We start from the raw sequence: 25,228 nt of genomic DNA, 5'->3' as shown, positions 1-25,228 counted from the left end.
TATTATTTAATCCTTCCAATTTATCTGTACTTCCATCTTCCTATCATTCTCTTTATCCATCCATACATTCATCATCTATCTATCTATCTATCTATCTATCTATCTATCTATCTATCTATCTATCTATCTATCTATCTATCTATCTATCTATCTATCTATCTATCTATCTATCTATCTATCTTTTCACTTGTGCTTTGTAATCTGATTCAGTGACTGGTGCGGTCTTTTTTTTAGCTTCTGTTTCGATTGAATATTTCAGAAATTTCTGACAAATCGTCTTGTTTTTGTTTTGTTGTTATTTAGTTCAGTTTCCTCAGATTTTTTTTCATAATTCATCATCGCATCTGCTTCAGAAATTGATGCACTCCAATTTCAGCCTCTTCCCGATTGAAAATGCCGGAAATATCCGGCAAAACGCATCGAGTATTTTTATGTTAAAATAGCCCTGCTTTCCCAGATCTCAAATATATCATTACCTACACTGAAAGAAAAACTCCGGCCGTGGAAGTCGTACTTAGACATACCGTCCGCGTTTCGGGCCCAGACGCGGAAAGTTCTGGGCGCATCACCCGGAGAATTCGAAGCTACGGCTCCAGCACCCAGAAGTTTCGGCCTCTGAGCCCGGAACGGACGGTTTGTCTATATCGACAGTGTAAGTCAGCAATCACATGACTCGTTTGCGGTGTCCGAAAATCTCCGCCTCTACGTTATCTTTTTAAAGGAGAACAAATTGACATCATTCCTTGAAGTTTTTGCAGAATTTTCAGAGTGAGTAAAAATCACGACGATTTTAAAGAATGGCCGTTGAGTAGTTTTCCGTTAAAAATACAGTATGACAGGAAGTCCGCTACGTCGCAAACCGAGTTATGTGATTGCCGACTTACACCGTCGATATAGCCCGTAGCTTTTTTTCAGTGTATCTACACGTTTAACGTGAACTTCAGACAGATTTTGATTAAAGCTTCTTAATAGATCGTATTCGATAGTGGTTCGATGTATCGTTTGGTTCAAAACAATGGAACATAACCTCAAACCAGGATTTAAGTTGTAAAAGCTGAAAAGGAGAAAATTCCTAATAATTTCACTTTGCATTGGCATTTGGTACTCAAAGGAATACAAAATCTGTCACAAAAGACCCGTTTCCTCAGATTTCTGAATTGACTTTTGAGGCTATGTTTATATTTTGAACCAATCGATATCGATACAATCTCACCCGTTTGATTTATCGAATACGATCTATTCACTTATGTGTTTCAGTATCGATATCCGGCGACGAGGAAACAGGCGACCCGTACGGGAGCGAGTTCGGGGGCGGGGTGGAGGGGCGCGAGGAGGGGGGCGACGACTCGCGGGGGGACAACGACACGCTGACGTCATCCTCGCCGCTGCCGTCCGACCAGCTCATCGGGGGCGACCCGGAGGCAGGCTTCGGGGGCGCTGCCGCCGGGGAGGGGCCCGCCGAGACCGGGAAGGAGGAGGGCGCCCCCCTCGACTGCCCCTGCCCCTGCGCCGAAAAGGGCGCCCCCACCGTCTGCGGACAGACCACCTACGGCCAGACACGCACCTTCAATTCCGAGTGTCATCTCATTTGCTTCAACATGTGCAGCACATCCGTAAGTAAGTATGTTGAGTTTTTCCCTCCGTATACATAGACTGCATCGGCAGCTGGCTGATTATTGAAATTGATGGATAAAGCGAAAGACTTACCGATTAGACAAGATTTAGATAGATTCACCGATAGACGTAAGCGATTACTTACCTCTTGTGTTCATTACAACTACACACGCCTTCACCAAAAGGATCTCTCTATTTTGTCCTTGCCTCCTTTATCTATCTCTTTTGTGTATCAATTTCAATGATCAGCCCGCAGGAGGATCTCAAAAAAAGAATTCCTGCGCAAGACGATGAATTGAGGGGATGAAATTGCATTGTCTCACATTTTGGTCACCTTGTAGTGCTTCAAAGATATAAGCACGACCGAAGAGCTATGACTGGCAAACCAAATTGTCAACATGTAAATGCTATAATCCTCTTCAAACATTTTCAAAATCCACAATTTTATATATGTATGTATGTTTCTCGCATGTTGAGTGAACGTGGTTAGTTTGCATATATCCTAGAATGTTGCAATCTGTGATAATATGAGACCGGGATGTAGTTAATTTGACTTGGTCCTCAGGCAAAAGTATTGATCCTTAGTGAAAAAATGATCATATTAATTTGTTCTTGTTCATTTTTGCTCAGGATATGCTTTGGTCCGAAGTGAAATTTGTCTCCCTCCAGTGCTGGTTAGTGATGGTAAGTAGGACACAATGTTTTTCACCTATCTATGTAGTTATCAAAGGAAGTCACTTAATATCAACCAGTATTGAGCCAACATCACCATTTATATAAAATCGACTAAAGGTAAAAACGCGCGAAAGTGAATAAAAAGTTGAAACCATTAGAACACGACTGTAGGTACGATTGATGCATTAACAGGCGTTACTGGTGGCTGAACTTTGAAAATCCATCCCTTCTAAGTGTAGGGATATCAACTTTTTCCCCCTTTTACTTTTTTACCCTTCGTCGTAAGGGTATTGTTACTCTGTTCAATTCCGCATAAAAGTGATTATTCGAAAAATGATCAAATCTTACATTCTCGGTCAATGAGAGGGCTGACATGGGTCAGTTTCTTTAAATCAAGTTCAAGCTTCCATAAGCTGAGAGGACTTAATAATTCTGGCTACAGTATCTTGTAAAAGAAAGTTCGGACACTATCGGATCCAATTCTGATTGGCTTGCACAATTTCGGCAGTATGAGGCTACGTCAGATGCTGCAAGTAAATTATTTAAAGAGATCGAGTTGGTTGGCTTTTTTATACCTATCGAATGGTAAATTTCAGTGGAATCAGGTGCTCACTAAGACGTGTACACTATGTTTCAAATCAATTTTCTCCCTTAAATTCGAAAAAAAAATGTCAACATTGATCTCAATAGGGCTTGACTCCGCAATTGGGAACTACAATTTCTGGCTCTTCTGTAAATAACATTTATGTGCATAGGGAAACTAATGGTACATACTTTGTTTCTAAATTGAGTCAGAAAGATTCCCATTTGCAAAATGAAGTTCAATCATGGCCAGGTTGGCGACAAGTGCTTAGTGTCTAATGTTGGTAACAATCCCTCCCGTCAAAAGTCGCCGCCATATTTTGGACCCTGAGGGTGTTTACGGAGTGTGATATTCATCTACGTTCTCTCTACTTCGGTATTATGTCAGCTCTATTTTTCATTTGCAGTAACGGCTCAGGCGAGTTTCGTACCCGGGATCGGCTACGGTGGGGTAGGGGTCGGAGGCGTCCCTCCAGTGCGACGTGGCGGTTCGACCCTAGGGCCGGCGGAATGGGCCTGTGACTGTGCCTACTGCCCGGCGATTGACAGACTTCGGCCGGATTACTACCCGATTTGCGCCGAGCGAATGGGCCGACGAACTACCTTCGATAGCTGGTGCCACTTTGACTGTGAGAATCGCTGCTACGAGCACACGAGTAAGTACACAAGTAAGCACACGAGTAAGTACACAAGTAAGCACACGAGTAAGTATACAAGTAAGCACACGAGTAAGGACACATGTAAGCACACCAATAAGTACACAAGTAAGCACACGAGTAAGAACACAAGTTAGAGGACGAGTAAGTACACAAGAAAGCACACGAGTAAGTACACAATATAGAATACATGCAGAAGTTGGTGGCGAGAGAAGGAATGTACATTCCGATGGCAAAAGTGCGAAATCGCGTATCTCTGTCTGCGATTAAACTTCATTTTTTCTGAGGAAAACTAGTCAACTTCCTTATTTTGAAAATTGCGTTGATTTTCCTGCTATGTTGGCAAAATATTTCGTGGAAGTCTCAAGCTGTATACTTGACTTGCTTCTCTTCATAAAATAAAATATCAGCAGAGATTTTAAAACACCGCGACGGAGATACGCGGTTTTGCACTTTAGCCATCGATTTCTACGTTATGGTAAGCAAACAAAGGTCTACTAAAATCCGTTGCAAAGTTGGGCCTTATTGGGGAGAAGTCGTGTCTACTTCTTCTCAGAAACAACGCATGTGCGTCTAGTTTCCCAATTCAGATAGGTGGTTGCACGTATGACCCAGAAATAGAAGTTCATAGCTACATTTCAATGTTGCCGAATTTCCCCTCGTAAATTGCATTTTCACCAGGAAAACCTCGGGGGTTCCTAATTGAAAATTTTGCTGATTTTATTCTCGATCTCATAAGAAAATCAAAAAAAGTTTGGAAAACAATTTCACAGATATATATATTGTAAAAAATGCAATTGTTTGTTGCCAATTTTGCAACCTTGGAATGGTGTTACGTTAATTCGTAGGAGAAACGACGAATTTTAAAACTAAACTTGTAAAAAGTCTAAAATTAAAATTTGAAATAAATTTGGAATGGAGTTACATTCTCCCATCTGGATTACGACGAATTTTAAAAGTAAACTTTTAAAAATTCTGAAATTAAATTTTGAAATACTTTTTTTCTACATATATTAAATACAGAATCAACTCGCTGTGATGGTTAGGGATGGAAAAATGAAAAACTCGGAGAAATTTTGAAACCATGAGTTGGCATCACATCCACCGTCCCGCATGGCCTGCTTTAATTTCGGGAGTGGCTTTTCCACTTACCCACCTGTAAACTGTAAAAGTCGTTGCACTCTTAGAACTTTGTGATGAGAAGCTACCCGAAGTTTTTGCGTCTTAAAACGTCGTCAAAGTCCCATTGACGGGTCAAGTTTGCATCCAGAGATTTACGATTCCGGAAAAATTCCCGTCCTGCATAACCTCCCACCCCCCACCGCACCTTTCAACCCTCCCTCAAGTCTCGCTCGCTGAATTACGTTAAATATGGGCGGCACCAAAAGGGTTTCTTTTCAAGAGTTAACAGTCTCCTGAAAAACGGAGGAGTTTCCTGAAGTTCTCGGTGCATTCGGGCAAGAAACTTTAACATATGGTGATAAATTCAAAAAGATACGCTGCAAAAATCGTCGTTCCCCACACCAAAGAACGTAAATACATTACATTGTTGTCAAATTTCCCCTCGCAAATTCCATTTTTACCAGGGGAATCTTGAGTATTCGTGGCCAAAATTTCACTGATTTATCGTTGGGTATCTTGCAAAAATCAGAAAAATTTTGAGAATGAATTGCGCAGGTACATTCTTAAGAAAAATTGAATTGTTAGAGTCAATTTTGCACCTTTGAATGGGTTTACGTTCCTTTCTACGGAAAACGAAGGAACGTCGTCGGAATATTATACATATACGATCCTGCGCACAGAATACCGCACAAGAAACAAATGTACGGTATCATTGAAAGCGAGCTTGAAAAATTAATTTACCGTAAGTCGAAAATGAATAGACACTCCGAGTTGAGATTATGCACTGTTTGTTCTAGCATGGAAACATGTTACGCGTGGTACGTGGAACTTTCCGGAACTCTTAAAATTAATCTCTATGCGAGGAGTGAAGTTAACAAATTTAATTAGTTTATTTAAGTCAAATAAAAGTTCGACATTGTCTGCTTTGTATTACCCTATGTCAACGAAAATTAATTTCCCGCCTGCGAATTGATTTTCAAAGTTTTCGCCATGTGCACTGCGCTCATGCAGTGTTGACGCGAACTTAGTTTCCGTCGTTCGTACTACATATTTTACCTGCTCATTAACGGGAATGTCGAGGAGGTTTCAATTTCCATCTATAAATACAAGTAATTGTATCGAAGGGGAAAAATGAATTTTCTTCATATGGTTGGATTGTGTATTTAAAATTTTATGTGAAGCAGGTAACACAATATCATAAACAGTTTACATTGAAAATACTCTTTTTTTGTTGTGTAACTCAAAATTTTAATTTAATTGGTCAGTTTTCGAAAGCTTCCCTAATTTTGAAAGACTGGTGCGGACCGTTGATTCAATGCTCCAAGAGCTTGCTGGATTTAATCCTAAAATTACTAAAAGTATAGGCATTTTTTTGCGTACATTTTCGAGGATAGGTGACATTTTAATATCGATCATTGATTACTTGTTTCTTCTTTCCAGAGCAACCGCACATATTTTTATATCGTGGACCCTGCATTGCTGAACCACAATTTCCAGGTAACACCACCTAATTACGTACACTTAGGAAACTGGTTGGCTATCCGTGAAATATTATGACTACGCCCTAGATATATCGACAACTAATAAGTTTCTTCATCATCCCTTTAAGATGAAGACAAAATTTTACCGAATGAGTCCCCCCTCCTACCTCTGATAAGAACTTGTTGCTTCCTACCAAAATAAATTGGTAAACATAATGCAAGAGCCATATTCATTTATTATTCTTAATTCCTAGATAACATTGAGACGAAATTCAAACGCAGTTCACTTAGTTGTTTAATAATTATTTTAGTCAAATATTTACAAAGTACCAAATTCTCATTAAGTCAGAGCAAACTTTTTCGGCTCTACTCTTATTTCACCTAAATAAATACCAATCGACATTATTCCAGAAAAAAATGTGCGATTCCTCTTTGTCATACGAAGTCTTTCTTTCTTAAAAAGTTGTAAGCAAGTTCAATCGTATTGAGATGGAAGAGGTGAGCGATGTTTTAAAAAAAAAATCAATTCGGGTAACAATATCATCTTCACTAAGCAACCATTCTAACTCTAAAACCCTTGATTTCAGGCCCGTATCCAATAGTGCTGGACGTTGATCGGGACGGAAACCTTTGCAAAATTTGCGCGGATCAGTGTCGGAACATTCACGAACCAGTTTGTGCGAGAGGTGCTCTCGGCCAATATTTACCCTTCAAAAGCCGCTGCCATCTTAGGTGTCACAACCAATGCCACTTTTACAGCAGCGAAGCCCGTAAGTCAATTTCGGAATATCAATCCATTTCCCCGTGTTCTGACAAATGAAAAGTGATGGACAGAACACGAGCGATTTCCAAAATCAAGTTCGTCGAACTTGATCTTGAGTTGGTCCTGTTGGTGAACCGAACGACTCAGTGGTCATTATCACACCGGAAAAAAAAACACATTGGATCTAGAGTCCAGACTCTTAAAAACATCGACAAGAAAAAATACTCTTGATTCAATCGGATTTTTGCTTAAAACAAGAACCAAGCCTCTTAATTTGAGCGGATTTCTGTTGATTTAAGCAAAAATCTGATTGAATCAAGAGTAATTTTTCTTGTCAATGTTTTCAAGAGTCTGGAATTTAGATCCAATGTGTTTTTTCCAGTGCATGCTCTTCTCAGTGTCTCTACGAAAATGGACTGATTTTTGCAATTTGGAATTAAGATTTCTGGCTCAGTCTAGGAACAACGTAGGCACCATTAGTTTACGTATAAACATAAGCACTTATGCAGATGAGCCCGAAAGTTCAGTTCTTAATTGCAAAAAGTCAAAATAACGTTAATAAATGGGGAACCGCTTTTTCGGAAAGCACACGACATGCACACAACAAGACCCTTAAATTATTATTGTGAGTAAAAAGATGAATAGGAAGATTACAAAAAGGAATAAAAACTAGAGCACATTCTGAAACAGAGTGTGCGAAGTATACTCTAAAAGGTAGCTATGGGAAGTTGGAAAACACGACAGGCATGAAAAACAAGAGAGAGAACTTAAGAATGAGCCATTAATTCAATATACCTACACTTTAAAAGTACATAATACTGTAAAATGGAGAACCGTTTTTACTTTCAAATATACTCTAATATTTAACGTATTACTTATATTCATATATAATTAATAATATGTTTTTTATTGCAGAATACTACCAAGTACACGATGGAGACTGCCGTTGGATACAAAAGCGCTGAAAAATTTCGGAGCACATCATAACTTATTAATGTTGATCTCGTCATGGAAAGGACTTTTTCATCAGTTTCCATGCCTCTAAACAGAAAGTTGGCCCAAAACTTATGGTGTGTCTACGAGATATCCCCGAAGAAAACGTTCAAAACGTCCCTTTTTATTTGGACTGCATTTTGCAATTTGGAACTGTAAATTCTGGCCCGGTTTAAAAACAACGTATGTGCCATTAGTTTCCCAATGCACGTAAGTGTTTTTTCAAATGAGCCAGAATTTATAGTTCCAAATTGCAAAATACAGTCCATGTGTATCTTTTAGGATTTAGCGGATTTGTACCTATTTGATCTCAAACGTTAAACGTGACTGAAGCTTATTATTTCGAATATCATTCCCGTTTCGATATCTCTATCTAGTCTCCATACAATAATTCTCATTTTAAGATAGACACCTCACGCGTTAGAGACTTGAACGACACATTACAATTAGGAACTACCAATTCTGGCTCAGTTTAAAAACAACGTATATGCCATCTGTTTTCCTATACACTAAATTGATTGCATACAGATGAACCAAAAATTGTAGTTCCTAATTGCGAAATGTAATATAATTATTAAATCAGTCTTTGATGTTCCATGTAATGTTTCAAGTTATTCCAAAGAAAGACCTTATTTAAATTCATATTTTAGGCAAAACGTAATACCCAGTGTAAATTTTATACATTCTGTTACGCTTGGACGTATAAATTGCTTTATCCCTGATTCCAGCGATTAAAATAAGTCAAGCCAGCGTCATCCCTTGAAATGTGTCCTTCGAAAAAAAATTCTTGAAAGGATTGTATTGACTCACAATAAAAGCACTGGGATAGCACTGACTTATTTGTATTTCTGAACAAATGTATTTGAACGAATTAATATCACGAAGACTGCAGTTCAAGATGCCTATTTATTTTAATTGTATTTTAATATGCCGAGAAATTAAGTAGCATTACTTCAGCAATAACTAAAGGTTATCATGCTTCGACCCATGTGGAGAGGGTATTAATTTGTATCTCTAATCTCATTAGTTGCTTTTAGCATGTTCCTTACATTTTCACTGAATTACACAATAAACTGGCTCAAAACTTATGTATTTTTATTTTTTATTTTTATCGTTGAACGTAGCGTATTATGAGTCTATCCTGGTTTCCATGGCAAAAATTCGAGACTTCTCAGGACAATCATTAAACCAACGCGTTAAAAATTTTTTTGAGTGGGGGTGGGGCGAATTTTTTCTCGCTGGCATGGCACTAGCTTTTACCTGAGCTTTAAGGTATTTATTGAAAGGCACGTAGATCAAATAATCTAGCAAAATTTTGAAACTGTATCGCATTTTTGAAATTTCTGCCTTAAAGCAAAATGATCAAACTGAAGATATTGCAAACCTTCTTTCATATCCTAATAAAATATTCCAACCCAATTTAATAGTTGACTTTGTCCTGGGAAAATTGCATCAAATTTTTTTGTCTTTTAGACGATCCCACATGAATTTTCGTAAATTCACGTACATGCATCACACTGTAAAGGTTTTGGATATGCATATTTTCAAATCTATGAATATGTGCATTGATCATTTGGACCATTTTACAAAAAAGGAAGACTTTATCTGATTTATCCATAAAAGTACCCATCTGAATTAGAAAACTTGGGGTTTTTACGGTGTTATCCATGTGAGCCAGAAATAATGGTGCTTTTTTTTTTAAAAAAAAATAGTCTTTCTGGATTGAGTCAATCAGGACTCAAGTCACATTTTAGAAAAAAAATGAGTTATGGAAAGGTTGCAGCTTTACACGAGGCGTACCTTTTCTCCTGTCATATTTTTTGAGCCGGGGATAATATTTTGATCGTGAGAATAGGTGTTGAACTTCATCTCAAACATTAAGTCATATAGGAGAAACCAAAATTTCAATCTCTTTTCCCTAGCGTGGTCTTGATATGTGTCTTGGCTAGTGTCTCCTGAATTAGTCCAAGTAACAACCGCCAAGTTATTGGTGATCGGTTCACAGGATGCCATAATTGTTCCGATGGTTTAGCACTTCAGTTTACTCATTTTTCATACATTATTCGCATTCTGCGTTCACGCACGGGCGAATCAACGTTCGAGCGTTAAACTTGCAATTGTCCCGCACTCGGACCGCAAAAATTGCAAATACTCGCTATTGATTGCAGTCCTGAAAAACCGCGCCAAATATTTCCACACTAGAGAGTACACTGTTGCAAATGGGCCGCATTGCTGAAAGGGTTCACCGCAGAGCCCCGATCAGCCGGAAACAATCCGTGCGTTTCCGTTTCATAGGCAGTATTGCCAAGTTCACCCTTTAATGTGTGCGTTACCTTAATACGCATTTACGTTAGAGTAGCGGCAATATGTCTCCTATTTAATGGGAATCTAGTGGCTCAAGAATAGCAAGTCTGGAAATAGAAATAATATCGAGGAGAGAAAATACGTTAGAGTAGCGGCAATATGTCTCCTATTTAATGGGAATCTAGTGGCTCAAGCATAGTAAGTCTAGAAATAGAAATAATAATAAGAAGAGCGAATTTGCCGATGAAAAGTTTATAAAGAAAGAGTCTTTAGGTTATTTCACATACAGAAGCATGCACGATTTCAGCAACGCTCGATGACGATATACTGGGTTTCAAATTTCCAAATCTTCAATCATCCGTCAGGAAAACTCTGAAATTCACGGGAAAATAATGGTATTGCCGATTTAACAATTTTGTAGTTTAAAAGAGTGTCCTACATGTTTCAATGCAGATTGCACGATAAAAAATGCTAATTTAACCACCCCCGTGATTAAAGTTTCCAATATTGGAAATACATTTGGAATGTGTCGGACATATTATTTAAGGTGATTCGGTGGACGCCATATTTTGTGTCAGAACGGCATGCGATATATCGCATCAATTATTGGTTCCATTTTTTCAGGTACTCGTCATTTTCCTCCAATTTTGAGATCGCAATAAAATTCTGTTGTCAGGAGACTAAAGCACTCACTTACCAATTTTTACAAACAAATTCAACGGAATAAAGGCGTGATTTTTTCAGAGAGAAAACATCGCATTCGATACTCATATCGAAACTGCACTCGAATGCGATATTTTCTCTCTGAAAAAATCACACCTTTATTACGTTGAATTTCTTTGTGAAAATTGGTAAATGAATGCTTTAGTCTCCCGACGACAGAATTGCGATCTCAAAATTCGAGAAAAATGACGAGTAGCTGAAAAAATGGAACCAATTGATGCGATATATCGCATGCCGTTCTGACACAAAATATGGCGTCCATCGAATGACCTTAAAGCAGCAATCCATTTTTCCCGTGTTTTTCACCCGCTCGGCAACGTTGCTTAACATTCAAACGAAGGTCAATAATATTTGGGTGAAGCCTAGTCACGCGGCGGGAGACGCTAAAGTTATGAAATATTTTAAGTATCAATAACATTCCGTTAGGAATCGATTTCACGGTCCGTGTTCAGCCGGGAGCGTCGAACGGTCTACGGCTGAGAGTGAGGTTCTCTCACACTTTTCCGTCGGCGAATTTTTTTAATGAAATTGCTAAATTTCGTCTGAGCATTGTCTAGAGCTAAACCCGCGCCCAGAAGGAAAACTGTGGATATTTCTCGCGAAATGGCCGGCGAACACCGGCCGGTTGGGAACTGGCAGGTTGACCGCTACGCCTAAACTCAGACAGGTGAATGGACTTCCAGACTGGTTAGGAAACCAAACATCACTTTTTTTTAGCCAACTTCGGTGGTGTAGTGATTCAGGCAGTTCTCTGTCAACACTGAGGACCCTGATCTGTTTCCAGTGGTAATGGTTAGTATGGTATGGACGCTTAACGTGGCCGTTCCCAGATGACGATGTCATTCCAACACCCTGCCGGTTCCTGAGAGGAAGGAGAGAGATATGCCCATCTAGAGCAATTAAATCAGTCCCTACTGTTCTTTTCCTCAACTTTCAACCCTGTTCAACATTCAACCCCCTTGTCTTTACAGTTGGCTGAAAAAGCGGTTTTTAATTTTTAAGTCTGTTAATTTTTGGCTACCATTGATTTTGACACACAGCATAGAGTCTTGTCAGTCTCTGGCTTGGATTATTTGTGGGTATTTTTAGTGGATTCGGCCAAAACGTTGCAATTCTATGGCCCAAAAGTATAAAAAAAAAAATATTATAGAAATGATGTGTGGTGAAGTCTAATATGTTTTGCTCATCATTACATATTTGCCTCAATTTTGACAAGTATATCCATTAAGGCTCTCAAAATACAGCCTACTCTGTCCTCTTCCTGGCCATTCTGTTTAGTTCCCTATTCTGCCGGGCCAAGGAAAAACGCCGTATGAGCCTTCAGGCGTTGGCAAATCTTCCTCGATAAATCATGAATTTTCGGGGAAATTTGTAAATATTTTCCTGCGAAATTTTCGGAGGGTTTCGCTCATAATTTGATCTTACGTACCTGAAAATTTTAAAAAAAAAAAAAAAAAATCATTTAGTTCTTCAAAAATGGATATTTCCTGAGAGGCAATTTGGCAACATTTGAATGCTCTTACGGCGCACTATGGTCCACAGACTGGATTTAACGGAACTTTATTCGAAAATGCACTGCACCGTTATAAAAGGTGTTGGATCTTATGTTTTTTGGGTCGCTGATTTCATTTTACATCTTAGTTTAACAAAATATTAACATCCTGACCGAGAAACTTAACCTTAAATGTGATTTCTGGCGCTTTTAAGACTGAAGATTTTTTCCACCCTATTTAGACATGTATAAAAATAATAACAAAAGTGTCTCTCTGTCGAGATCAGACTATTCTCATTTATTTTTAGGCGGTAAATCCGAATATGACCTCCGTTTTGGTCCATCACCCTTAAAATTTCCGGTAAAGCCGATTTTACCCGGAAAAATGGACATTTTTGGTGTTTTTGCGACTGTTGACCTCTGCAACATGTAGGTAAAATTTTTTTCAGGTACTAAATAGTACTAGTTCGATGTATTTTGATCTACTGAGTCCGAAAATGACCTTTGTTTTTTCTTATCACCTCTCTTTTTTCCGAAAAAGCGACTTTTTCCCGGGAAAATGAGCAATTTTGACGTATTTTTGTCATAATTGCAATTCATGTTGATAAATTATACTGGACCCGTGGTAAAGCGATTCTGTCATGTATATTAAGCTGCTAAATCCGAATATGACATAGGTTTTGGTTTATCACCCTCCAGTTCTCCGATGATGCCGATTTTTCCGCGCCTTTTGAGTAAAACCTTTCCCGGACTCTTGTGCTAAAAATACGGTTTAAATTGATTTCGATGTTTGATATATCGATTCTTATGTATTTTGACTTGCTAAACCCAAATATGACCTTAGATTTTTCCTATCACCCCTCATTATCCCGGAAAATTCAATTTTCCTCGGAGAACGAGCTTTTTCGGTATTTTTGCGCCAATTTTCCTATTCTATGGAGCTGTAGCGATTTTCCAAGTTCCTCTTTAGGTCTTCTATGACGTCTTAAGAAACATTTAACCGGAGTTCGACCTCAAATTGCCTCTTACAGACCCCCGTTTTCCTCAGAATACGGAAAATCGTCGGAAAAATACCAAAAAAGCTCGTTTTCCGAGGAAAATTAAATTTTCCGGGATAATGAGGGGTGATAGGAAAAATCTAAGGTCATATTCGGGTTTAGCAAGTCAAAATACATAAGAATCGATATATCAAACATCGAAATCAATTTAAACCGTATTTTTAGCACACTTAGAGTCCGGGAAAGGTTTTACCCAAAAGGCGCGGAAAAATCGGCATTATCGGAGAACTGGAGGGTGATTAACCAAAACCTATTTCATATTCGGATTTAGCAGCTTAATATACATGACAGAATCTCTTTATCACGGGTCCAGTATAATTTATCAACATGAATTGCAATTATGACAAAAATACGTCAAAATTGCTCATTTTCCCGGGAAAAAGTTGCTTTTTCGGAAAAGTGAGAGGTGATAAGAAAATACAAAGGTCATTTTCGGACTCAGTAGTTCAAAATACATCGGAATACTTTTATTTTGTACCTAGAAAAAATTTAACAGTCGCAAAAACGCCAAAAATGCATGGAATATTCCACATTTTGATGTACGGAGGTGCACTCCGAAAAAAATTAATTTCGACCGTTAGTTGCAAAAAGGCGCAATTTAAATTGGCATCATTTTAAAGTCAAGGATATGTTGAACAAGATTTTTCAATCCGCAAAGCATTAACTAGAATTAAAAAAAAGTTAGAGCTTCCTAAAAATTACGAATTTCACTGATTTCTAGCATTTTTTGGCGTATGTTTGGAGCGTTCAAAAGCATACAAATTTCGGTTCAAAATTAATGAAACGGGGTGAAAAGGAAGTCACTTGCTATCAGGTGGATCCACGTTGCCCAAAAATTTACATAGATGAGGCGTAACTCGGTAAAATAAACACCCTGTAACGCACCACCGAATGCAGCTCACAATCAGCTAATGAAGACCTACCGCGCGCTCTGTTGTTAGGGTCCGTCACAATCTTATAAATCATTATTAGTCGATGAAAACTTAGGTGACGATCCATGAGAGTATGTATGATAAAACTGTAGTGCCAAACTTTAATTTTTTCCACCCTCAAAATTTGACTAAAGTTCCGTTAAATAGGGTCTGTGGACCATATGCGGCGCTTCCGTAGCAAGGCAGTATCAGCCGCAGTATTTACGGTCCCATTTACCGCGGATTAATGCAGACTCTACACCATCGATGAACAGGCCATCAGGGACTTTACTGAGAACCGAATTAATATTTTAAGTCATGCCAAGCGATGGGCTAGGGGGGCAAAAGTCAAACGACGAAAAACAGCGATGAAATTGAAGAGACTGAGGAGGGGCAATTTCATGTAAAATTACGATCACTACGACCCACCCAATCACAATCGGCGATCAGTTAATGGGCAATGAGGCATCTTATAGCGTATTGATGAGCTGTGAAGAGATCGAACTCCCCCCCTCCCGCCTGCAAGAACTTCCCACGGAATTTTCATTAGAAAAAACGGCCCCACCCTTGCACCGTTGCGCACACACCTCAGACTACCGCGAAAGGAGCGGCGCTTAATATTTCCCGAGTAATTGCTCAATTATGTCTCAAAGCGAGCGAAAATAAAAAGAACGGCTCCGAAGAATGGTTTTTTGAATTTTATTAATCTCGCAACAGAAAATTAAAAGACCCCTCCCCGGGTAATCCGTCGGGGCTCCAATTACCTCCTCTTTATCCCGGCCCCGACTTTTTTCCCGCGGAATTAGGATCAAAGGTAGATAAATGAACGGGGCTCAAACTTTAATATTAAAATTCTTTTCTTCCCGCATCCTTGAGTGGAGTTCCGTGTTTATTAGGAGACTCGTCTCTCCGAGCCGGGTGCGCAATCTTCGGGGGCACAAATAAACCCTGCCCGCCTCTTAGCGGATCATTAAGTTTCGCTGCAGTTACCTTTGTTTCGTCTCAATCAGGAAGCGCTTCAATCTTTCGACGCGGCTCCTAAAGGCCGTTTAAAAAGTTTGGATTGATAATGAGGGCGTTAAGCGGCTCTAGGTTTTCCTCTCCCCACGCTTTTAATATCATGCGTTCACTTTAAATAAAGTTTCTGGTGCGGACGGTAAGTGTTACCACTTACCTTTCGGAGGGTACTGCCGTGCTAAGGAAGAACGCCGTATGAACATTCAAGAGTTGCCAGATTTCCTTCAATAAAATGTTTACTTTTGAGGAAAGTTATGAATATTTTTCCGTTAAATTTTCAGGAACATTAGGTGAAATTGCGAACAAAATTATCTGACAAATTGGAGGAAAAATATTCATATCTCTCCTGAAATTTCGTAATTTACTAAAGGAAATTTGGCAACGCCTAAAGGTTCACACGGCGTTCTTCCTTAGCACAGCAGAGTACCTACCTTCGTTTCCAGGACGAAGGAACGCAACTATCCGTTCCAGGATTGCAAACTCGAACGACTCAGTTTATTTCAAAAAGGTGCCTGTGAATTTTTTTTTTTTTTTGCAAATTTTTTCTGATTTTTACATGAGATCAGAGGAAAAATCAGGGAAACTTTCAATTACATCTGCTCGTGGTTCTCCTGGTAAAAATGCAATATAGAAGAACTTTGGCAACAATGAAATGTGGTTACGTCCTTTTGTGGGGAAAATTGCGGTGTGAAGTCGATTTCAGCCGATTGGGAAAGTTGAAAAATGCGTTTCGTAGATCGCGACATCGAAAGCTTCCACCAGTACTGTATTTTTCTGAAGGGAAACTAACGATCGGGGTTTTTTTTTTTTAACTTTTCTGTTATATATTTTCACCCATTTAAAAAAAAGTCACACAAAACTGCATCTGAAGAGTTTCCGCGGATTTCCGAAATGACCTCAAATAAAATCATCGAAAATTTCGACGCGATTTTTCCGTTGAGATTTTTATTGAGTCACTGCGATTAGGATCAGAAGCGGACTGGTTCCTCGAAGCGGTCGGGGAGTATTATATTTTCTCCGGAAAACATACAGGTTGCAAAATCTCTACAACCCGGTGATCCTAGGATTGCAAGCTCGCAATGTGCACTGTTCGGAAAATGTGTACACCATGGTACGTTCGACACCAAGGAAATACGACTTTTAGTTTTCAACGACTTGAGCGCGCACCGCACCGACCGTGCGCACCGTGATATAGGCGCAATGCATGAAGTATCCTGCAGGCTTGTAAGGCGCTATACCATCCGCCGCGCGCACCGTGCTGTACGCGCAATGCATGAAGTATCCTGCGGTTTTGTAAGGCGCTACTATGCCTTCCGTGCCATGCGCGCCAGCCCCGCGCCGGTGGCACTGTGTTTGATGCGATTATTCAAACTTACGGCGTCAGCGGTTTTCAACTCATGAATTTGAAGTTTTTGTAAAGTCTGTTGGAATTATTGTCATTTCAAATGATTAAACATTACATAAACCCATCTAATTTTCTTCTCTTCACTTACATATTTTTATAAATAAAAGATTATGTTATGGTATGGATTATATATGGCCATCCGAGGGTAAGAAGCTGGTTAAGAAAAGACTATGAACACAACCCTTCCTTTTTGGCTTTCTCGACAATTCTCGTGAAGGCTAAAATCTACAACGTATCGTAGAGTGAAGGTACACGGACCAAACAACAAGGATCCATCTCAAGATTAAAAAGGCATAATTCTGAACGAGGTCTCTGCTTTGAAGTAATGTTCTCCCGGTTGCATACTAACCTGCACCCTTGGGATCAACCGCGTCGGGCGAAACCCTCTCGCCTGGACGGCTCATCCCTTTGAGATACTCGCTTTTTGCTCTGAAGGGGCGGCGCGGAACATATTTCATCGCTTCGTCCGAGAATGGGAGTTGGAAGCTGCTCCACAATGCCCCGGTGCCCAATACAATCTTGGGCGAATAAACTCGGGGTGGATTCAATTTTTGACCTTACCGCAACGTGACCCCTCCCCCTCTCCTAACCCCCCTCTCCTAACCCCCCCCCTCTCCTAACCCTCCCGCTCCTCCGAAAACCGACGTCCGGAATATTACATTTAAATAAGCTCCCCCTTCCCACCCCGCGGCCGTCATACCCCCCACCGGAGCGTGCGAAAAAAGTCGGCGTTTGAAGTTACCTAATTTAAAGTTGCCGGAACTTGGTAAATTTATGCCATTCCACCGGGGCGGCGCACAGTGGCACGAAAGAGGTCGGAAAAGGAATTTTGAACTGAAATTTTAAATCATTATGTATATTTTATCACGAGTTTAATTTCAAAGGGTGCCTCTGAAAGGAAATTTCCCGAAACAACCAATGGAACTACTCTCAAACTTTCCCGTTTCATATTTTCGAAAATGCGAGCTTCTACAGTTTTCAGATTTTGTTCGACTTCTCCTATTGACTTGGTTCAGTGTGCGGCGGGGCGAGCAATTTTAAGTCGGGTGGTTATCCGCTGCCGCGATAATCGGACGCAACACAAGTTGCTGGAATTTTTTTTTTTTTTACACTGAGGAGAGAATTCTGCAGCTTCATCAAGAACCTGAGGGGATATGTCCAGCTCTTTGATGCTCTGGAAAAAAGATGTATAAATTACTAATATACTGAAAAAAACAATTACAATGACTCATCAAGACTAAAAAACAACAAAACATTAAGCCTGGGACGTTTCGGGGTCGTTTTAACCCCCACCTTGACCAGAAAACAAAAATATGTTATAAGCTCATTTCATTATATCACTAAGTGGGGATCTAGGTGTTTTGGTTGTTATAATTTTCATATATTTTTGTTTCCTGGTCGAAGAGGGGGTTGAAACTACCTCGTAACGTCCCGTACTTTATGCTAGGTGGTTTTTCAGTCCTGGTCACCCGATTGTAATAGAACGAGGCCATATCACTTACGTTTCTAGGGCCGCATTCTATTATGCTTTCTAGCTCCTTCAGCCATCACTTTCGCGAGCGCAAGCTCGCGCGTGCATTTCGGCGACCTCAGAGTATCTACCTTGGAGCGTTATGGTCATCGCAATGACATCTTGGACGTCATCGCTCTTCCGGATGATACCGAGATATATACTCTGAGGGGCCCGCGGCGCGGGGTCGTATCTTCGAGGCAGCGTCTAGTGATTCTAGTGATAGCGCTCTTTTGTATTCCGATTATACCGATCACTCTATATTATACCTCTCTACCATTTGAGTTACGTGAGTTTAGATTATTTTATCCCCCCATTACATAGTGGAGACGTCGGGAAAGGAGCACTGTGTCATCCGTAAAATCCCAGGTTAGTAAGCATTAAGTATTTAATTTTAAGTAGAAAATTTACAGAGTTAGTAGTAATTTTTCGAGCTTCACCAAGTCAAGATTCACGAAAACTATCAGTAATTTTCATTTATTTGATTGTACGAAAACAGTTAGTAATTTTCAAGCTTCACAAAGTTGAAAACAGAAAGCGTTTAGTATTTAATTTTACAACTAAGAAAATCTACAGAGTTAGTAGGAATTTTTCGAGCTTCACCAAGTCAAAATTCACGAAAACCAGATTTAATTTTCATATAATTAATAGTACGAAAACAGTTAGTAATTTTCAAGCTTCACTAAGTTGAAAATAGAAAGCGTTACGTAATTTTCGAAAAATTGATTTTTTTCCCATTCTCAAATTAAGAACTGCTTACGAAACTCTAGGTAATTTTTCACTGCAATCGTCCATCCAGATCTAAAATTTTCATTTGCTTTAAAGTGAAAAATTAGCCGAAGGTTTAAAGTAAGTTTCGTTGGGAGCATTAAATTTTCAGTGAAATTCGATTCACGGATTTTCCTTCGAATTTTCTGGGGCAGCAGAAAATTATTTTCAAAAATTTTGACGAACAATCAAAATTTGAAATTTGTTATCAGTGAAATTATATTCACAAATTTTACTGCTCATCATTTCTGGGGCAGCAGAAAAGAATTAAATTTTTTTTTTAGACAAAAGTCTTGAGAATATTTCATTGAAATTTTTTATTATCAGTCGAATTTAATTCGCAAATCTTACTTTACGTAGTAAATTTTCAAAGCTGCAGATAGCTTCAAATAATTTCTGGGGCAGCAGAAAAACTATTTTTTTTTAAAATTCTGTTTCAAACTTGTGAGCAAGATCAAATCTTTACGAAGTTTAACTTGTGCATACTTCAAAGTTCTGAAATTTGATTTCTTCATTATGACATTTTTTTAAAAAGAAAGTTTAGTTTAAGCGTATCGTTTCCTTGTGCCTATCGCAAATTTGGCGACTTTGTCTCAGATCCATCCTCCCGTGCTGATTCTCGTACGCAGCTGTGATCAAACTTTTCAAGTCACGACGCTGATTGCGCAGAGAATCTGGACGCGCGACGAAATCTGGGATTTCTTTAAGCCTTTTTGCTGATTCTTCTTTCATTGCTTCTATCAGTGTTAGCTAAATTAGTGCCGAGTACGCGGACTTATCTTATTTTTTTTTGCTTAAGTCAAAATTTTCTCTGCTCGTCGGGAAATCGTTCCATAAACATCGCGTCGAGTAAATTAACAGTAAAAGCTGCCTTGTCTACATTGAATTGCGACTTGTGTGAGAGTTACGGGAAGCAACTCAATGAAGGGAATAGCATAATAAACGGAAAAATCTTTTTTTTTTCAAAATTGCGTTTTCAGAGACTCGTCTATGTTTCCAATTGCGTTTGTTGCACCGAGAGCGGTTTCGAAAACGCTGATGCGAGTAAACACCATGCAAAACCGACCGAGTTCATATTCCCTCATATCGGCTTGGGTGAAAACGAGTACGAGGCGGTTGGGTTTGAATGGCAGACCGAACTTGTGCAGGCAGTCCCAGGACCAAGAAACATACTATTAGATGGCATGGAGACCAGAGACAACGGCCGGAAAATGACCCAAGACTGGAACCAAACATTTCAACCTGGTTTACGGGAGCATAATTCCGCGCAGATGGATCCTCGAGGATACAGGGTCTTCCAGGAAATACTGGGACAAAATCGAGAAATTCAAGCTCAGCAACAAGAAATGTTTAAAGCCCAGCTGGAGGTGATGAAAAAGTTGAGCCAATCCATAATAGAATGGAACCGGTTGACAGCAGGATCCAACGGTCCCCGATCAGCAGAAGGACCAATAATTTCAATAAAGGCACCCACCTTCAAAAGACTTTTCAATGGTGAAAGTGACTATGAGATCAGAGACTTTTTGAAAGACTTCGAGACATACTACCGCAACTGTTCGGACAAAGAAAAGAGGGAACAGCTCAGATGCCACCTTGGCAAGAGGGCGGTACTGTATTATGATAACGAAGAAGTATCGTTCATGAATTGTCGATCCTTTGATGAAGTGAAGCAGAGACTGATTGAATACTTCGATGCGGACGACGATGCTTTATCCAAATTCACGGAACGCTCGCAAGGAATGAACGAGGACCCATTGGACTTCGTGCAGACAAAACGGAAGCTGGCGAATCTAGCAAGAGTGACTCAATACACGACTGAGGCGCAGCTGGTTAAGCACATTAAGTTGAGATTGACACCAGAATACCAGGATAAGGTGATGAGCAGCCAACATCTAACAATCAAGCAGTTAATAGAATCATTAAAAAATGCCAGACTTGTTCTCTCCCCTCCAGAAAAATCCGAGGACTCGGTTCTAGCAATAAATAGATCTCCAGAACAAAACTCATCGTTAGATTCCAGGATGAAATCCCAAGAAAACGCCATGGCAACATTAGCGGCAACAGTCGACTTGGCCCGCGCAGAAATGGATACCATGAGAGACAACATAACCAGCGGTTTGGAAAAGCTGTTCAACGAGGCGTCGAGGCAAAGCACATACGGAGTACCGCCGAACCAAGGGCAGTATCAGCCGTACCAAGGGCAGTATCAGCCTTTTCAGCCTTATCAGCCTTATCAAGGGCAGTTACAGTCAAATCAGAGACAATATCAGCCAAGTCAGGGACAGTATCAGCCAATCCGAGGACAGTTTCAGTCAAATCAGGGACAATATCAGCAACAAAGGGCAGGGATGCCCTCCAAGAAAAGAAAATGGACCCGAAACCAAGAAGTTGACGCCCTGCGTGTCTCAGCAAACTCCAGGAATCAGCAAAGTAGATGGAACGGGAACGTGAATCAGGCCGTTTCAAAGGCGCATTCTGCAAATCCTCATCAAAGCCAGTACAAGAATTTCCACCAACAAAACAATGCTGGGGGAACAGTGAAAACAACAGTGAGGGAAAATGAACAGGTTAAGATATTGTCAATCAGTTCTAAAGAGGCTTTGGATCCTTCAAGCAGTACAATAAAATCTCGTAATACTTTTGATACTAAAAATCCTAAAAGCAAATTTCCTGTAAAAAATGAGTGTCATATGTCTTTTGCTGAAAGCGATGTTGGTGCGCGTGGAGTAACAGTGGCCCACGACCCGAAGCGTGCGATTTTTGAAGAAACCGAAAATTCTTTAAAGAATGATTGCAAGAAAGCAAGTAGATACAAGATAGAGAGTAATTTTAGTAATAAGGAAGTGATTTTGGACAAATCGGGTTATGATTTTTCAGATTCAAATAATGTGGATCATGAACCTATTTACATAAGAAGTGTTATTTTTGCACAAGATAATAACGTTGAGCAAGAGGTTCATTCCTTGCCTGATTTTAATGATACGAATTTTGGGTCTAATGCATCTTTGAGCAGTGTTTCAGATAGTTCTGAGAAAATTGGCTTAAACAAAGGAAGTGTCGAGCCCGTTAGGGAGCGTGGAGATCCCGACACGTTCAAGATTTGCAAATCTGAAGAGAGTCCAGCCGCATGTGAAACTCAGGATGGAGATTTTCACAACATACAAATATTCCCTACGGAATTCGTAAGTTCTATTGAAGAAAATGGTAAATATGATCATTTTGATCGGCAAGAAACTAGAATAGAGGCATCAAAACTCGAACACGAGGTCAAAATTTTCACGGTAACAAGCGATGAACTTGAACTTACGCGTGGTTTACGCGTTTCAGGTAAACAAGGTGAGCGCAGCGATTTTCAAAACATTGACGCCGCCAGTCGCGAAGTTTACAAATTCAAGAAAAGGAGTGAGGAAAAGCGAGGCTGCACTACTACGAATTACACGGATGATGCCAAATCGGAGTTCAATAAGAAAGTCGGTTCGAAAATTAATGATTATTTTAATGGATCCAAGATGGATCATGATTTTTCTTGGAGGAGATTGCCTCCCAAGAATTGGAGATTTAGGAGGAAATTCGATCCTAAGGGATAGTATCAATCCAGAATTTTTGGTGTCAAAACGTGTGACTTTCTTATCCTAATGACGATGTTTTATTTTTTTACAGAATACGATAATATATTCTTTGATTTTCAGATTTTTTTTTGTTGGTTTAAATTTTACTCTTCTTAACGGAATTTTCCGAAGGTCGGTGAATCAAGAATTATACATAAAAAAAATGGACCATTTGTTTACTGGAAAGTCCATCTAAAAAAAAAAGAAGAGGTTGCAAAAGTCAGCTTTTAAGGGGATATCTTCAACATTCCTTGATCGTCTTATGTTTGGAGAAAAGATGAATATTTTTTTTTTCCTCCTGGAAAATTTTATTCGTTTTAGCTCCGTCTCTTTTCCTCCTATCTTTCACGGTCCTCTTCGGTTTATTCAGAATGCATGCACATACTTGAGTTTCATTATTAACTTATTTTTATTACTCTTGACTTTTTCATGCTTTTTGTACATGCTTAATAAGTTTGTTGTGTATGTGTTGCATGTACCTGTACATATATGTTGCATTGCACGATTTCTGTAATTGCGCGATCAAGATGAAAAGGCCAAGCTTCTTGATTAACTTTAGGTACATAGAAATTTAGATTTTCAAGTCCCATTTCATCAAAGCAAAAGATTGGGCTAAGTAACGCGGTTCAAATTACAAAATCTAACCGTAGAGCGAATTAATTTCAGTGACCTAAGGTGAATGCTTTCATCAAGTCCTTTTTAGGTCTGTCTCTCATTTTTTTTTAAGTCTTTAAGTTTTCTTTAGTTCTGCTGTTTATGGCAGAAACTCGTTACAGGTTTCGTTCTTCCTGAAAAAAGAGAACGTGGTGGAATCGCTAACGCCCCCGTAATTTAATCTAGGTTATTGTCGACATGGATTAGGCATATTTTTTTTTTTTTCAACCAGAAAGAAGCTATTGCCCTCGTATAAATGTAGTTCCCAAGAATGTTTTTCTTTTTCTCTCAAGAAAAGAAAAGAATGTCGTTATGTGCGCTGCAATTTAGGTTACAGGAGAGTGAGTTCAAAATATTTTTAAACTCTGATATTGAATATTTTCACCTGCCTCAGAATTGTTTTATAAGAATTTTAAGAAGTATGCATTTCTAACTTTTTAGTCTCACAATGTATTTTTACTTCTTTCTAGGAGTCCTGTTTCACTCTTTCTTTACTGTTTTATTTTCTTCATGATTTTCTTCTTAAAGATTTTCTATTTCCATTATATTAAATCAAAAGAATCAGCAAAGTAACGTTGATTAATTTTCATTGTGAATTACGACCGGGAATTAAACTAGAACTACCTAACGTCATTACTAATTTTATAAAATTGATACTTTCTCTTAAAAAAAGGTAAGGATTTTTCCCCTTCCTTGCGGAAATGTTAGGGGTACTTAAGCATAAACGGATTTTTAAACGCGCAGCGGTCGCAGCACGTTATGTGCAGCGTTGTCACATTTTGTTAATCCTGATTATACGACTTTTTCATTTGTTTAATACGTATTTAATTTTATCTGCAATTTTTACTTTTCAAACTTACTTCTTTTTGATAAGTCCTTCCTTATTTGTATCAATTGCGATACTTAAGTAAGCAAGATGGTTCTTGTTTCCTTCAAACAACCGTCAATTTATTAGGAATGATCGTGTTGAGATGAAAATATTCACATATTTATTGTAACAACAAAGAAACCCAGCTTAGTTTTCGGTTTTTTACCTAGAAAAATTTCTTGGTGGAGACGGTGCTACGGCCCCGTATATGAGTGGAAAGTAATTTCTACTAATTATTTATTTTTATTTTAAGAAAAAAACCATCAGGCGCAAGTCAGTTTTCGATATAGAATTGGAAAGTAATTTATTGTTATTTTTACCTATATTACCATTATGTGCAGTAAATTATCGATTACATATTGAATGATAACATAGTAAATGATTATTGCATGAATGATATTCTAGAGTTGTATTCATAAAAATTTAGAATTTTTATACTTTCTACTGAAAATGGGAAATTTTAACCTAGTAATCTAATCATGTGTTTTTTTGTGGGCAACGTTTCAGAAGTCCTGTTCGCAAGGGGAGTTTCCTAATGCCGTCTTGGAATTCGCATCACTGACGAGAAACGCATTTCCAGTCCATGTCGCTTGAATAGTACACGTCGCAGATGACACCCAACCGAAGTGATACTAACTTCACTGCCCATGGCAGGCCGCAGGCCGGCTCATTCCAGTTGGTGCCTGTGGGATTTTGGTCATCCCGGTTCTTCGCTCGGAGCATCTCCCTGGGCTCACAGGCTCATCAGGAAGATATATAAGCTGTCTTCATCCATGGATGGTGACGGTCGACATCCCCCAACATCCCTGGGTAATCTCGCTGCATCAACTTTTCGGCGGAGTCGGGCACGTTCCTCCCGAGGGACTTCTCCCATCATCATCATATCTCCTTGTCGGGAACATCGGGCCGGCGAACAACCAAAGAGGATACTGGGACATCCCGGGGGACACGCTGCTGTCAATTCGAGAGCGATCTGCAAACCTGGCTCATCCTGCATCAACCTCTGGGCGGGATCAGGCGCATT

The 25,228-nt window shown here is 39.3% G+C and overlaps 2 protein-coding genes across 2 annotated transcripts; both read left to right on the top strand.

Moving 5' to 3' along the window:
- The first annotated feature begins 2,872 nt into the window (after window positions 1-2,872).
- LOC109035272 (uncharacterized) lies at window positions 2,873-8,957 on the top strand. Its single transcript, XM_019048844.2, has 4 exons — window positions 2,873-3,527; window positions 6,090-6,146; window positions 6,718-6,900; window positions 7,809-8,957. Exons 1-4 carry the CDS (start codon window positions 3,458-3,460, stop codon window positions 7,856-7,858), a joined length of 360 nt encoding a protein of 119 aa, XP_018904389.2. The 5' UTR covers window positions 2,873-3,457; the 3' UTR covers window positions 7,859-8,957.
- Window positions 8,958-20,264: 11,307 nt separating this feature from the next.
- LOC109033303 (uncharacterized) lies at window positions 20,265-25,013 on the top strand. The gene is made up of 2 exons (XM_019045867.2): window positions 20,265-22,256; window positions 24,712-25,013. The coding sequence occupies exons 1-2, from the start codon at window positions 20,286-20,288 to the stop codon at window positions 24,796-24,798; spliced, it is 2,058 nt and encodes a 685-aa protein (XP_018901412.2). The 5' UTR covers window positions 20,265-20,285; the 3' UTR covers window positions 24,799-25,013.
- Window positions 25,014-25,228: the final 215 nt, after the last annotated feature.

This window comes from Bemisia tabaci, chromosome 7 (genome assembly GCF_918797505.1).
Source record: "Bemisia tabaci chromosome 7, PGI_BMITA_v3".
Classification (NCBI taxonomy): Eukaryota; Metazoa; Arthropoda; class Insecta; order Hemiptera; family Aleyrodidae; genus Bemisia; species Bemisia tabaci.
The sequence above is the reverse complement of the archived record's forward strand: the minus strand, read 5'-3'. Positions and strand labels throughout refer to the sequence as shown.

Bases quoted from the DNA above. Each gene is read 5' to 3' on its own strand.
- LOC109035272 (XM_019048844.2), top strand. From the start codon at position 3,458: ATGGGCCGACGAACTACCTTCGATAGCTGGTGCCACTTTGACTGTGAG. The intron at 6,147-6,717 runs GTAACACCACCT...CCTTGATTTCAG, and splicing joins TGCTGAACCACAATTTCCAG to GCCCGTATCCAATAGTGCTG. The intron at 6,901-7,808 runs GTAAGTCAATTT...TTTTTATTGCAG, and splicing joins CTTTTACAGCAGCGAAGCCC to AATACTACCAAGTACACGAT.
- LOC109033303 (XM_019045867.2), top strand. From the start codon at position 20,286: ATGACCCAAGACTGGAACCAAACATTTCAACCTGGTTTACGGGAGCAT. The intron at 22,257-24,711 runs GTAAGTTCTATT...GCAACGTTTCAG, and splicing joins AAATATTCCCTACGGAATTC to AAGTCCTGTTCGCAAGGGGA.